This window comes from Embiotoca jacksoni, unplaced genomic scaffold (assembly GCF_022577435.1).
Source record: "Embiotoca jacksoni isolate LCO1_2020_lvr unplaced genomic scaffold, fEmbJac1.0.p SCAF_9, whole genome shotgun sequence".
Classification (NCBI taxonomy): Eukaryota; Metazoa; Chordata; class Actinopteri; family Embiotocidae; genus Embiotoca; species Embiotoca jacksoni.
The window spans coordinates 13,575,993-13,590,485 of NW_027185447.1; the positions used below are offsets into that span (position 1 = coordinate 13,575,993).

At 41.6% G+C, this 14,493-nt stretch overlaps 1 protein-coding gene across 3 annotated transcripts; it reads left to right on the forward strand.

Annotated features, from left to right (window-relative positions):
* The first annotated feature begins 139 nt into the window (after window positions 1-139).
* On the forward strand, window positions 140-8,753 carry spata2 (spermatogenesis associated 2). Of its 3 annotated transcripts, none has more exons than XM_069140736.1 (3): window positions 140-216; window positions 1,741-2,580; window positions 3,002-8,753. In XM_069140736.1, the coding sequence occupies exons 2-3, from the start codon at window positions 2,230-2,232 to the stop codon at window positions 4,355-4,357; spliced, it is 1,707 nt and encodes a 568-aa protein (XP_068996837.1). In that variant the 5' UTR covers window positions 140-216; window positions 1,741-2,229; the 3' UTR covers window positions 4,358-8,753. The 3 variants fall into 3 exon arrangements, with proteins under 3 accessions (XP_068996837.1, XP_068996836.1, XP_068996838.1); XM_069140735.1 differs by lacking the exon at window positions 140-216 and adding an exon at window positions 223-758; XM_069140737.1 differs by lacking the exon at window positions 140-216 and adding an exon at window positions 774-859.
* The last annotated feature ends 5,740 nt before the right edge of the window (window positions 8,754-14,493 follow it).

Genomic DNA, 14,493 nt, shown 5'->3' on the forward strand with positions numbered 1-14,493 from the left:
CTCTTTCAATAAAAAAAAAACAAAACAAAACAAAACACTACATTAATGTAACGCGCACATCCTGAAGGCTGCCGGGGCTGCCTCCGTCCCCTCTTCCTCAGCACGTGGGCCCCTAATGCCGATGAACTGTCAGGACGGCGCGCATGCGCGCTGGGACGATGGGAATTTCCAACAGCTGAGGAGGCGTAGCTGGCCGTGGCTAGCAGACGGTGAAAGGTAAGATCTTCGCTTTGGTGGTGTGTTTTCTGTTCAGAAAAACGGCGTGGTCTCTCTCGGCGGGGGCCGGAATAGCATCCGGTCATACGAGGGCCGTGACGTAACGACTGTATTTAACGCAGATGATTAAATCCGGCGTTTTTGCGCGTAACGATGAAACGCCCTGCTAATTAAAAGCCATTCTTTTAGCTAGCCAGCTGCGCCGAAATGGGCGTTCACTGCTCGGCTTCACGGGGGCCCGGACCGGACCGGACCGGACCCGGGACAGCGTCGGGTTCAAGAGTCATGAAGAATCAATGCGTATGAGCTGCCGGAGGAGTCTTTGTCAACATTAGTCGCGACGTACTGGTTCTGCTGGGAGTTGATGCGCAATAGTAAGGCACGGATATGTTGCAGGCTAAAAAAAAAAAAGAAAGGGGGGGTTGTTGTTGCCTGCTAACTCGCTAAGCGGCAGGTCGCTAATGCTGTTCGGGAGGAAACGAGGATCGCCGGCCGGCCAGCTCGCACAGGAAACAACGAGCAAAGTCCTTTCTCTGCCGCGGGTCAGTCCTCCGTAAGGAGACTTTAGGAGCGTTTATGTGCCTGTTTTTTTTAATCTTTCTGAGTTGGAGCTAATTAAAGCGAGGTGAACACTACTTCACATGTAAGCAGAGCTGATACCGCTCACTACGGGTTCTGTGTATTATTCACCTCTGTCGTCAAACAGAAAATAAATACCTGTTTTTATATTATATTCTGTCTTTTGATAAAGGTTTTGATGCTGGGATGAGGAAAGGTGCTTTTCTTGTTCAAAGTTGAAGATAGCAGGAGGTGGCTTGACCCCAAAATACTACTACTACCCCCCCCCCCCCCCCCCCACCTCCCCTCCCCACATAAAATGTTTGTTATTCATTCAATCCTTAAATACCTTTTAGGGTTTAGTTAGGATAGATGCTCTTGTTATACGACAGAACCTCATATTCACGAATGAGACATTTTCCTAGTATAATATACCAGGGGGTGCGTAATCTGGCAGACTGTCTTGCCGTGAAAAGCACCCCCCTCTTCAAAAGCCTATTCGTGCAATGAGGATGCTTTTTTACAGTGGGGATGTAAAATGATATCGCACAAAACCTGCAAAAAAAAAATGTTGACTAAAAGGACGCATCCAACAATAGTGAGCCTCAGTCGTGATTATCTACGCTAAAATTCCCATAGTCCATTTTTTTTTAGTTGTGTACGTCATGACAATAGTCTACCAGTACAATCCTTTAGCTGTATGATTGACATGAATAACCCACACAATGCAGCCTTGCATCATCCCACTCAGAGATACTCAGTGTAGTTATGCTTGTACACCTTCCCTCTTAACTGAAGCATCAGATTTTCAAAATGCTCCCAGTGATGAAATGCGTTTCCTTATGGACCAAACAAACACTGAATAGCTAAATATGAACGTATAAGTTTCCTTCTTTATTTGTGTGTGTGTGACCTGAGAGAATTTATTTATTTTTTTTCTTCTAATGCTCTCCTGTGTCCTCACAGCTCGGAGATGGCTGAGAAGACTCAAACGATCACTAGTGTGTCTTCTGGATGAGTGACCTTGAACTCTACGCATGCTTCAACCAAGGAATGGAATAGATACAACTGTGTATTAACAGAGCGTGAAGGAAAAGCTCTTCCTGACTTCATCTTGCGTGACATAGGCCTGTTTGTCTGGAAACAAGTTAGGCTTTGAACCGATACCAGCGATGCCCGTGCGAAGGCGTCCCTACAGGCTGCAGCCCAGCTACGCCAACTGAAAGCACCAGACAACCGCATCGGTTGGTTAAAGGATGCTCTGCTGAGTGGATCCCAAGTTTCACTGCTGTTCCACCTCTGCAAGACATTAACGTTGAACGTGTGCCAGTGTTTACAGTGAATGATGGTGACCGAAAATGGTGCGTAAATGTATCATCCTGGCGCAGGGTGTGCTAAAAGGGGTGAGGCTCTCTCAGAAAAGTGTAACAGCTGACTGATAGTCTGCTGCCCAAAATGGATGCCAAGTTAAAAGAGGATCTGTTTCGGAGATACGTGACGGCACTGGAGAGGCGTCTTGAGGAGGAAGATGACTACATAGGGATCAGAACTGCACCAGAAGGGGACAAAAGCAGACACAAGGACAGTGAGGCCCTACTCTCCACAGCCACTGCTCTGCTAGGAGCCTACCAGCCAGATCCAGGACAACGATTCCGCATGGTGCGTTTCTACGAGGTGGTGGAGAACTCTCTCCGTTGCCAGAGAGGGGTAAACCTCAGGAGCCTGGAGAGAGCTTTCCAAACCCTGGAAACCATCTGCACCAACCTCTTACTCTTCCCCTGGAAGAAGGAGTTTAGATGTATAAAGGTGAGTTTTGTTTATTCACAGCTTTATCTTGTTATTGTGACTTAAAACTGACGGCAGAAATGTGGTGACTGAGACACTGGTTACAAAAAAAAACTAATGATCAGCTTCTAGTGTCACTTTCTCAGTGAGTTTTGGTAAACAAAATGTTTTTTTTTTTTTTTTTTTTCAGTTTCAAACTAGTTATCTTGTATAGTTCATATTAATTAAGAATGAAGATCCCTAAGAGAGGTGGTCCTTCAACTTTATGGTCATTTTGTAGGTCGTAGCTTGTGCTGCTATTGATTTTTTATTGTGTTCTAAAATAAATCACTGTGATATCAGAGGAATAATTACATGGAATCATTTTTGTTTCAAATTTTAGCTTTGTCATGTCAACCAGATTAAATTACAGACTAATGCTGATTACTTGTTTCTCTTTCAGACCTTTACTGGCCCATACGTCTACAATCTGCAGTCTGCCATTTCGGATGCTGAACTCCGATCTCTACTGCGCATCATTGGCTATGCCTGTGACCATGATTCGCAGTTCCATTTGCAGGAGCACACCGGAGGCGTAAATCATCTCCGCCAGTTGGCGTTTGAGCTCTTCCTGGCCCAGGCGGAGTGTCGTCTTCTGGGAGAGGTAGTGGCTCTGGCCCGTGGCTCCGCCTCAGAGCTGGAGGCCCTGGAACTCCGCAGAGGTTGCAGAGATGATGCAGCTGGCTGTGCTGAGGCGCTCCGCAGACGCGACAGCCTCGGGGCAGATATAGCTCGTCTGTCTGTGCGACCGTTTGATATAGAGAGGCCTCATGGCCACCACCTGAGGCGAGGTAGCCGGCCATCTAAGTCTGTGGATGTTACAGATGGGGCGGGCCACTGGCACCCAGCGCTCAGCAAACCTGTTTTGAAGGCCTCATTGAGTCTAAGGAAGGAGCCTCTGTTTGTGGATGCAGAGGAGGATATGAAGGATGAGATCATCAGGCCCAGCACTTCAGCATCTCTTTTCTCTGTGGCAGCTCCACCTTCCTACAGCCCTGTTGCAGATTTCTTCCCAATTCAGTCACCTCCCCCAGCTGATCCCTACACATCCTACCATCTATCGTCCTTGGATGAGATTGACTTGTACACAGAGAGGGGGGGTTCTGGGACAGGAGGAAGGCAAACCCCATCTCGACCTCCATCCAGAGAGCCTAGGGATGGCAGGGATGGGTGGCTGCTCAAAGCTCACGGTAGTGTGAAGTGTCAGGGTTGTGGGCTCGGCTGCACCACAATGACCTCCTGCCAGAGGTGTGACATGATCCTTTGTTCGGCCTGCCATGACGTGGACCCCTCCCCTTGCTGTGGCCTCCAGGACTACCACCCCAAATCTCCACGACCCCTTGATGGATATATTCCTGTCAAAGAAAAGCTCTCCGTCTACTCTAATACTCATTCCCACTCCCATCTCCATCCGCACCCGCTCACGCTGACTCACTCGCATTCTCATCCCCACCCTCACCCCCAGATGATGGAGAAACCCCTCATGTCCACTAAGCTGTTTCCAAGCAAGTCTGTTGCCTTGACAACACCAAAGGGCGGCAGCAGTGAGCGAATAAGCATGGGAGGATCGCGATGCGGATTTTGCAACAAGCCAGGTGCATCACACACCTGTGTGAACTGCTCTAAGGTGTCATGTGACTCATGCATGGGCTTGTATGCAAAGGATGTGTGCACGCGAAAGAATCCTCAGCACAGCTTTGTGCCCAACCATCAGCTCAACTTTAAATCTGGCACCATATCTCACCTGGTGTACCGATGAATCAGGCAGACAGGATTTCATTTGTTCCTCCCTTCTAGTCCCCTCCCTTAACCTGCAATGTAGTCTTGCAACATTGCTTTAGCTTTCTTCCGGCTTAAACAACTCATTCAGTATCCCCTTTATCTGATGGTCTTTTCGCCAACCCTCTCTTGAACTTTGTACATTTTCTCTTGCTGTCAGTAGGGCCATGGAATGCACATGCCACCAGAGAGCCATCTCGTCTGCCCATCTCTCTGCCTTGTACAAGTTCAGGCCTTTTATCTATTTCTTCTTCCTTTTACCTTGCTACCTGCTCTTGAGTAGTCATGTGATGTTGTAGCGCTTCCCAAATTCCTCAAATTTTGCTCTCCTCAAACGGGAACCTGGAGAAAAGAGTTTAATTCCTTCTCATTTTGAATGAATTCTGTCCAAATGAACATATATATACTTTGCCTAACTTCTCAGCTAAAAATTCCTCTGATATATATATAAATATATATACACAGTGTATATATGTGTGTGTGTGTGTGTGTGTGTGCGCGCGCGCGTGTGCGTGTGGTGCGTGTGTGTAGAAAAGACCTCCGAGCTTGCATTGTGATAAAGAGGTTCTTTTTAAACTTGAAAAAATGTAGGGAAAAAGAGAAAACATACACTGGAAGTCAATAAGTCAATAGTATATATTTTTAATCTCTATTCTCTAGAACAATGTGAGACTGTTAAATGGGCATGTGGTTTGGCATTGGGTATATAAACTTATGTGGGTGTGGGGTGGGGGAAATCTCAAAGGGACATATTGAGACAATGGTCAGATGCCATATATTCTATTTAAAAGATTATGCCTTGTAAATTAACCCTCAATTGTTTCTGGTTATATGACCGAGGTTTAAATGCTGCTGTTGACTTGAGACATTGAAGACGTGCCGTTGATTTCTTTTTTTGGTAGTTGTGTCAGTTCCAAGCCCCCCATTCCCCTTTCATTCCAGTCCTTATGCCTTCATGGTTCACGATGTTGTAGTGGCCCCTCACCAGATCGGTGGTTCTCCGTCGGTCTCGGGTGGGGTCACAGGAAGTCTCACGCTGGGCCACATATAGAGTGATTACGGTTCTTTGACAACGCACGAGCCTATCGATTGGCTTTAGGCAGTATGAAAGTATATGCTCTTAACATGGTTTCTGTCTACCTCAAACGGCTTCCGCTTATACGCCCAGTTTGACATTGCGGTTTCAAACTAGCCCTTAAAAACCTTGCATTACTGAATTTATTACATTATTCTTCTCTGATTTGCAACTTGCGTTTCAGCTGAATAGAAACCTTCCTCTCTTACACTCAACTGATTCAGTCACTTTTAGAGGAGGAGTTATTTATTTTGTGAGATAATCCCGGGCTTTGTCATCTGACTGAAAATTCACAAGGTTTTCTGTCTCCCAGCTGGCTACAGTTTGTGTTTGTGCAGGTGAAGGACACTAAACCCGGAACACCTGTAAATACTAGTGCAATTCAGTACAATAGCCCCGCAACAAATACTTTAAAGCTTATAGTTCCCCTCCACTCAAACATCTTGTTCCTACAGTTAACTGTTTGAGCGTTATTGTGCAGAATGATGTAGAATTTGAAACAAAAGATGTAGAGTTTAAAACTAGAAGCCTGTTTTCCCAATCATCTGCAGAAACTGCAAAGTTTCTCTGAATTTAAGGGGTGGGCCTACGAGCGTGATTCGTGACATCACAAATAGTCCTGAGGCCAATCCTGGTCCAATTAAACTTGCACAACTATGATGTGGAAACTTGAAACCTCTGCACGTAAACAGAGAAAATACTTTACAGTGAAACGAGAATTCTTGTGTCCAGCGGTTAAACTTTAGAAAGACATGAATTTGCATTTCATAGATCGTCATCTCCTAATGAGGGAGAAGGAGTAGATTTAATTTTTAGGATGATTACATTTTTTTTGGATGAAAAATGTTAAATGCGAGACAAAGTATTTGATATGCATCTTAAAACATGTCAGGAGGGGATCTTTAAACCGATACATCTTTTGGAAACGGTCAGAAAGGAGTGTTTGGGTAATTTTGAGTCTGTTTTATGACAGTTTATTGGATCACATTGTGCTGCAAGTTGTCTCTGAGAGAGACACCACTTACAACATGTCGCAGTTCAGTACAACACTGTCACAGACTCGGGGCTGAAAAATGAGTAGAGTCGATGCTGCGCCGTTTGCAGTTTTGAAAATGAAGTAGTTATCAATCTCAATGGCTATTACACTGTATGTCAGGGATTTCTATCAAGTCCACCTACATGTACAGCACATCGACTGCAAGTTTGGCGTAATTTAATTGTAAGTGAATTTCTCAGCTAGTTATAGTTATTGACACATTTTAAGACACTGAAAGCCCCCTCTGTCTAAGTCCTACGTGTGTGTGTGTGTGTATAGGGGGGGGTGGGAGGGGCAAAGGCACGTTAGATGCTATCTGACATCCAGCCTGCAGTTCAGGCCGATGTAAAATCCAGTTTAAGGTGTTTGATTCGGGGCTGATTTGGTGCACGTGGTTAGCATGAGTTTCCTCAAACAACTCGCTGCTCTTTGCCGTGGAAATGTCATTAAACTCGTTGATTAGTTAACTTCAAAGGGACAATAATTGTGGCTAAATATAATCTGCTTACATTTTTAAGCAGAGGGCTTTGAAGTTGTTACTTTAAGTGATTACAATTTTACTCTCCATGTAAAGAGAAGTAATGTATATTACAGTTAATGGGTAACCAAGGGCTAGTTTTAAATCGCATTTCATTAAACAGAAAAGCATGGTTTTTTTTGACAGACTACTTTAGGCTACTCAAAGCCTTCACGTTCTGTCAGAAATAACCTCGAAATGCCTTAAGCACATTCAGCTGTCTTATCCAAGAGTGTTTAAGTTTTTGATGTTGTCATTTACCCTGTTTGGTGTTTTACCAGCCTGTCGGTTGAACATTAACGTGTTTACTGGGCTACATGAACTAAATCCAGTACTCTAAAAGTGCACACAAGATTATGGGTGGGTTTTTATGACAGAACATACCTACCGTGTACATTACCAGAATGAAGCATCAGTTCACACACTGTACACCCACATAAGGGTTATTTTTTGTTGTTGTAATAACCATGTTTGGCTTGGAAGTTAAATTTGGTATATATTTATTTTTTGCTTATACATATTACCTAAACACACATTGGGTTCAGAAAGTGATGTGTGATCTCTTTCTCACTTCTATTCATTCCTTCCTTTCAAACCTAAAATTTGTGTCTTTATTATGTCAATCAAAACACAAATAAGGGATGTTTTGATACCAACTGGATGTAGTTTAACAGTTCTAGGAAAGATGTTCGTGGGTCAACTTCAGCTAACTTGGCTATCAAAAAAATGTCTTTCAAGTGACCTCAGGGGAGGTGTGCAATTTTGTTGTTTCCATCTACCGAAGCCTTTCTAAATACTTTGAATATTTATCATAGATATATTTCACGTACTCTTTTCGCAAATCATACCAGCAACAAAGACGACTTTCAGAAGTATTGAGCCATGTTGCAAGAGTGATCATATTGCCAAATGAAGAACAAATATCTTACTCGAGCAGAGAAAACTAAATCCTGTGGCTTACCTGGATGTACAGTTGATGTAACATAAATCTGTGATTTTGCTAAAGTTTAGCCTTGCGTCTGTGGATGTTGGCCTTTTTAAGAAGCCTGGAAAGAAAACCATCAACATAGATACCTACTCACACACGATGGGAAGTGGATTTGACTTGAAAACAGTGGACTGATCACTTGTGTAGGTCACTACAAAGGGCTAAACAGTCTTCAGGGCTGCTGCTAAGTTTGTGGGCACTGTTTTAATGTTTTAGCGAGAAGCTGACGCGTCATTGGTGAATATCTAATTCATCAGCAGATATGGGGAAAACAAAAGTCATGGAATACATCGAGCCATTTTTACATGATTGGTTTAACCCACACCGAACACACTCAAGTCATTGTGGAAGTCAATTCTCCCTTTACCTCTTCGCATGGTTATCTTTCTGATATTAACAGTGGTGGTGTAGTTAGGCAGCCTCTTTACCATTCCCTGTTTCCCTGACCTTTTTCTTGGCATGCTCTGTACAAGGCCCATACCCACGTACCCCCCTCCCCCTCCCCCATAACCCTCCATACCTCTCCCCCTTCCTCCCCCCCCTCCCCCTCTTACCCACCTTGGCACTGAGGATCATCGCACAATGTGTATGTGAAGGGGTATGGACCTTTACAACCAATATGTGGGCACACGTGGGGTGGAAAGGGAAAATAGCCAAAATTGTTAATTGGTGAATATACATGAAGAGAAATGAAATGAAGAAACGTAAATGAGATTTTATAAAATAATTTCAAGAATAAAATTCTGAAAAAAAAAAAGTTGAGTTTGTGGCATTATTGAATGGTCAAATGCAAACACGTGCACATAATTCATAGTCTGTTGTTGAACTGTCATCTACCGAAATTGCCTTTGATTCCTTTTTTTTTTTTTTCTTGAGGGAAGTGGCCATTTGAAAATAGGAGAGAAGTTTACAGAAGGATAATGTTTCCCGGCACTGTCACACTTTAGGAATGTTGTCCACTCAGTTCACAGCCTTTTTTCCTCCCAACAGTAACTGTTGACGTCGTAAATCTATTCACCTCTTGTCAATGTTTAATGATCACAAGCCAACCTCCAGCCAGCACAGTTCTCTGCATAGGTTGACTTTTCCTTTTCTGACCAGTAGATGGTGATAAATACTCATAAGTAGAGTGACTTAGCCGACATATATTTACCAGTCCTCTTAGAAACTTAAAGTGAGACGTTCCTAGATTCAATTCTTTAGCTTGGTCATCATTAGGATTACATCGGTATTAATTGATAATATATTATGAGCTGCTTTTTGAATGACAGGAGTGTATAGTGTGGACTCATAGCAGAAGCAGTCTAATATTCACTGTTTTTGCCACCGTTTTCTGAAACTAGAAAGGACCGGTAGGCCCCCCTCAGAGTAAACAGATAAGTGTGTCCTCTCCTCTGTGTGTCCTGCCACTCTGGTTTGGACTCCGGCTGTTGCACGACAGTATATTAAAACTGTTGAAGGTCAAAATGAACCCTCTAAGTTGTAAACAAAGCGGGAAGAGTCGGCTTCTAAGAGAAACAATTGCACATGCATTTCTGCACTGTCACGCATTTCTGTATAAAAGGACACGAGTTATTGTCGGCCAAGTGAGTCATGCCTGTTGTCTTGTCCTTTACTGATATTAAGAGACGACATGATGTTGTGCAGACACCACATTTTACGCTAATAAAAATGGCCACTTGTGTAGTTGATAGGAAACAGACTGGTCGTGTGCTATTATGATTATTTTTGTATCTGCATCTTGTCTTGATGTGAAAAATAACAAACTACTTAAGAATTGTAGTTTTTTTATGTCCTTTAATTCTGTGTCTGGATTGAGAAAAGGATTGCTCATTTGTAAATACACAAGATCAGATGAAATTCCTTTTTATATTAACAGTCCTACACAACAAACCTCACTTAGTTCAGATCCACATGTTATGTCCCACTGGCCGGGAGAGAGGTTCATTTTGAAATGGACACCTGCGTAGGATAAACTTACAGATGTTTGTTTTGGCTTTAACAAGTGAAAACTGGAGCCTGGCATCAAGCGCTAGTCTAAATAATCTGCCGTAGTGGGGAATAATAATTGGATCAGTTAATGGACCAGTGCCTGCCTCCAACAAACTCGTGTTCGATACAGAATAGCTGCAGCTGATATTACACACAATTGGGCAGCTAATGGCAGAGAGGGAAATCAGCGAGACCTCTGCAGTGACTGAAATGCTGAGTGAGTGCCAGTCCCTGCAGCCTGCATTATCCCCTCCCGTGGGACATGTCATGACCGTGCTGACTAACAGCCTTTACCTGCCTTGAGGGAGCCTAAGACGCACTGAGTAAAGAACATTACGGCTCAGCAGGACAGAAAGATCATGACTTATGGCACACTGCTTAGCCTTTGAATATAGTCAACACCATCGTTAGGGAGCACTGATACTATCTCAGCTCACTCTCTTATTGAAGAGAAACGGCTGAAATGATGGAAACAATTACAGTACTTGCATTTAGATATCTGTTATGACCAACGATACGATGTTTGCATGTGTGTTTTGATCGTACAAACCGCATTAGGAAATTCATTTGACATGCTTCCTTTTCTTACCCGAGATTGGAATAAAACTGATGCAAATTAGCGTGACACCTGACAAGTCGCAACATGGGTTACATTTAGTGTGTACAGTTTTGTGTGTTTCCACCTTTTGTTTCGACTGGTTTATTGTCATAACTTGTTGAACTGCACTACAGCCAGCCTTTCATCACATTTGGGTCAAATTAACTTTTTATTTGTGTCAATTTGAAAATGTATTTCCATGTCATATACCTGGACTGTTAATTTTCCAAATTTTTTTTTTGTCTTTTGTGAGTTTAATATGTGATGTTTGAGGTGTTATGAATTTATTTTTCCATTTATTCTCAAAGTTTGTGAAGATACAACAAAACCCTGACTAAAGAAGGATAAATGCAAATCGTAAACTGTTACTGTTAAAGTAAAAAAGCAACAACAAATTAAACTGCTTTTTGCCTTTAAAACAAATAAGCGTACTTATTAGTCGTTCAATAATTTTATTTTACAAAGTTCTAGCTGTGTTCTCTTGAATTAAGTATCTTTTTTCGAAATTACGAAATAACTATATTATTTGTATATTCTCTATTTACGTCACCTTTTCTACACCGTCGTCATATCAAGGACTTCAGCTGAAAAATAGCAAAGACAGCTAAAAAGGCACGTTTATAAAAATGTCAATAAATGTGCACTTCTTTGTTTCTGTAACTTTAAACCGTATAAATAAATGTAGCCCATTTGGAACAATTCTCCTTAATGTGTTTGTAGCGTATGTCCACTCTCAACACTGGATAGTTACTGTGCATGTTTAAGAGCTGCCTGCATGTTTGTAATTTGTTGTTTTGTTGCTGCGTTTTTATCTTATTTTGAGCGGGTTGAAGGTGAATTTAGTCCACAACGCTTCTTTTCCAAGAACTGATCATGTAAGATAACACCAGCTACAAAGTTGGAGGCGAAATGCCTCAAGGTTGATATTAGGGCAGCAGATCAAGCAGCTAAATCAGGCTCTGAATATGAACTAAAACGGTTTCTCAAAGGAGCTGGTCTACAATGTGTGATTCCACAGATGCAGTCAAGATGCTGTAGAGCTTTCATCAAAACGCTCACTGGTCCTTTCGCTCATTCCTTTTTCACATTATAATATCGATTTTACTTATTGAAGAAATATGTAGTTCAGTTTGTCATAATGTGTGTTTTTGGCTTTGTATTTAGTTCAGTACATTTGCCTTCATCTCTGTTTTAATTTGACGATCTTAACGGTTCTAACATAAATTAAATATCTGGTACATTTAATGTCAAGAGACAGATTGGACTTTACATAAGAGTAAACTCAGAGGGGTTGGGAGACTCATTTCCAGCTGCTTGGCCACAACAAGCCCACTCAATTTTAGGCAGCTTTTAAAAGAAGTGAGTCAGAGCACATCTCAGGTCCTTAAAAGGGCCTTTCAGAGAGTAGGAGAATAAAAACTGAAGACAGGTTCACCACTTCACCTTACTTTGAATTGATTCTCAGCACACAAACAGACCATTGGCAGTTGATATGAAAGGGCTGGGTGGCTCAAAGCTTTTAAACATTTCTGTCATGATTTGGAGAGCGAGGCCATTCGGTGCTTTTTAAACAACGAAAAGAAAGTCAAATTTAATCCCTGTTTGAACAAGTGATTTGAAGACAGGTGCAATGGGCTTTTGTACTTCTCAATTTTTGTTTAAACTTTAAATGGACTAGAGAAAAGTCAACAGTACATCATCACAGTGTGCTCTGTGTGTTATAAAAGCATGGATTGGCATCTGTGGGTCTGGCTTTGATAAAAATGTCTGTGGTCTGCAGTCAGCATCAAGACAGATGCAGAGATTCCTCACTTCATCCAAGAGTAAGGCTTTAAAATGACACCTTATTTCCAGCGTTCAAGAGTCTGAGCCATGTTTTGAAATCAGATGACATGTACAAATATTTTAAACAGTATTTCTTGGCATGGCGATAATGTGCTTTTAAGTCCGAGGGTGGATCAAAACGTTCCAAAAGGGCTCTTGTTGCATGTGAACAGTGTGCAGCACCATGATTTGCACAGAGAAGCTATAACCTTCATGAGTAAGAACTCCAAGTTTTGTCCCTTGCTCATATTTAGCATCGAACCTAATTAGTTCCACATGATTTTATAAGCTGTGATCAGGGTGTGTTGGCAATTCCTCCATGGAAATGACCCAGAGGGTGCACATACAATTTTGTGCCAAACTCTTGGAAACAGTCGGATTTGTGTTCCAAAACAGAAAAAAATATTTCGGACAAACTTTGATGTGCACTTTCAGGGGCATAAAACATCTATCATTGAGAATAATGTTTGGCTGTTGACAATCAAGCTCTTTCATAATGCCTCTTCTGTCTTGAGTTATACTTGACATTAGTCTGTTGACGCTCTTCTTTTCATCGTCTTATTATTTCTGTTTCGAAACTGTTTTGCATTCCTGAAAAGTTGTTGACCTCAATCAATGCAAAATCAAACACATTGCAACTATTTTTGCCTTACATCAGTTGCAGTGAATGTGATGACTTTAACCTTATTTATTTTTCAAATTGTGTGTGTCATAAAGGTCACCAGATAGAAGTTAAGAAGTTAAGAAGTTAAGTTTCAGAGAAGGACAATTATTGACGTCAATCTCTTTATTGAATGAATTCCTGTTACCTCGGTTGTCAAAGTTACTTTTAAACCACGCATAGATTGTGATCTAAAACCCACCTTTGGTTAATTATTTGAGGTATAATGAATGTTTTTCTATTCCTACTCTCCTTTTTCTTCAAAGCATGCTGGCCTTCTCTGAAGTCTTAAGAAAATAGCAGTGAGGTCTAGCTGAGTCACCCACTCAGCTCTGATGTTTTTACTATCGGCATCCTCCACCACTTCACTTTCTCATTACCTTTATTCCCTAACAATTATAAAATAGCCCAGGGCCATTGTTAGTGTGAACAAGGTCTCGCCCATTAGCTATTCTACAACGCAGAATCAATTTTCCAACAGAAACGCTGTCCTCTTTTGATTCGGTCAACAGCAGTGTGTGGTGTTGGGAGGGATACAATGCTGTGCGCAGAGCAAACATTTTACTTTTAACAACTTTTACTCTTTCATATATAATACGTAGTTACGTCAAAACTAAATATAAAAACAACAGACAGCTTTTTATTCAAGAAGTGTCCTAGTCTGACATTGAAAGTGTGTCTCAATCTGGCCATTATGTGTAATCCAGTAAATAAATCACTTAACACGATCAGCTTCTTTGCCCCTTGAATTTAAGAGTGTTTTTTTTTTCACAAAAACCAGACACTTACAGATGAAGACTCCTTCTGTATAAAACATTTTTGGACTAAACTGAAATAAAAACAGTTTTTGTATGTGAGACAAAGTGATTTAAAAGCTTTCTGTTATTCTGATTGGAGTGCAGCACAAACCAAATCAATTAAATACATACAAAAAAAATATTAAAACACTTCATGTAAAATACGGTATTGTTTAATTATTGAACTTAAAAATTACATTATTTATCAGAAATTATACTGAAGATTTTTTATAAACCTTGATTTTTTTTTTTTAAGTAGCAAGCAATCTTAACTAACAGCTGACATTCAATTTTAATTCCTGATCTCAGCTGAGCATTTGACACAGCTGATCATTCTATTGTATCTTTTTTTTATTGTATGCTACTCTAAAAAATGTTTTGCAGGGATGATGAAAAGAAGGAGAAAACCCTATAGGAGGCAGCTATTTTTATCTGTCCCTCCATTACCTATTCCTGGTTTATCCTGAACAAGGTCACGGCAGGAGCTGGAACATGTCCCAGCTGACATTGGGTGAAGGCGGGGTACACCCTGACGGGTCATCAGTCCATCACGGAAAGACAGACAATTATTCACGGTCACCCAGGCCAATGAAGAATCACCAATCAAACTAACATGCATGTCTTTAGA

Excerpts from the sequence above, each read along its gene's own strand:
- spata2 (XM_069140736.1), top strand. The coding sequence starts at position 2,230 with ATGGATGCCAAGTTAAAAGAGGATCTGTTTCGGAGATACGTGACGGCA. Across the intron at positions 2,581-3,001 it reads AGGAGTTTAGATGTATAAAG|ACCTTTACTGGCCCATACGT; the intron begins GTGAGTTTTGTT and ends TTTCTCTTTCAG.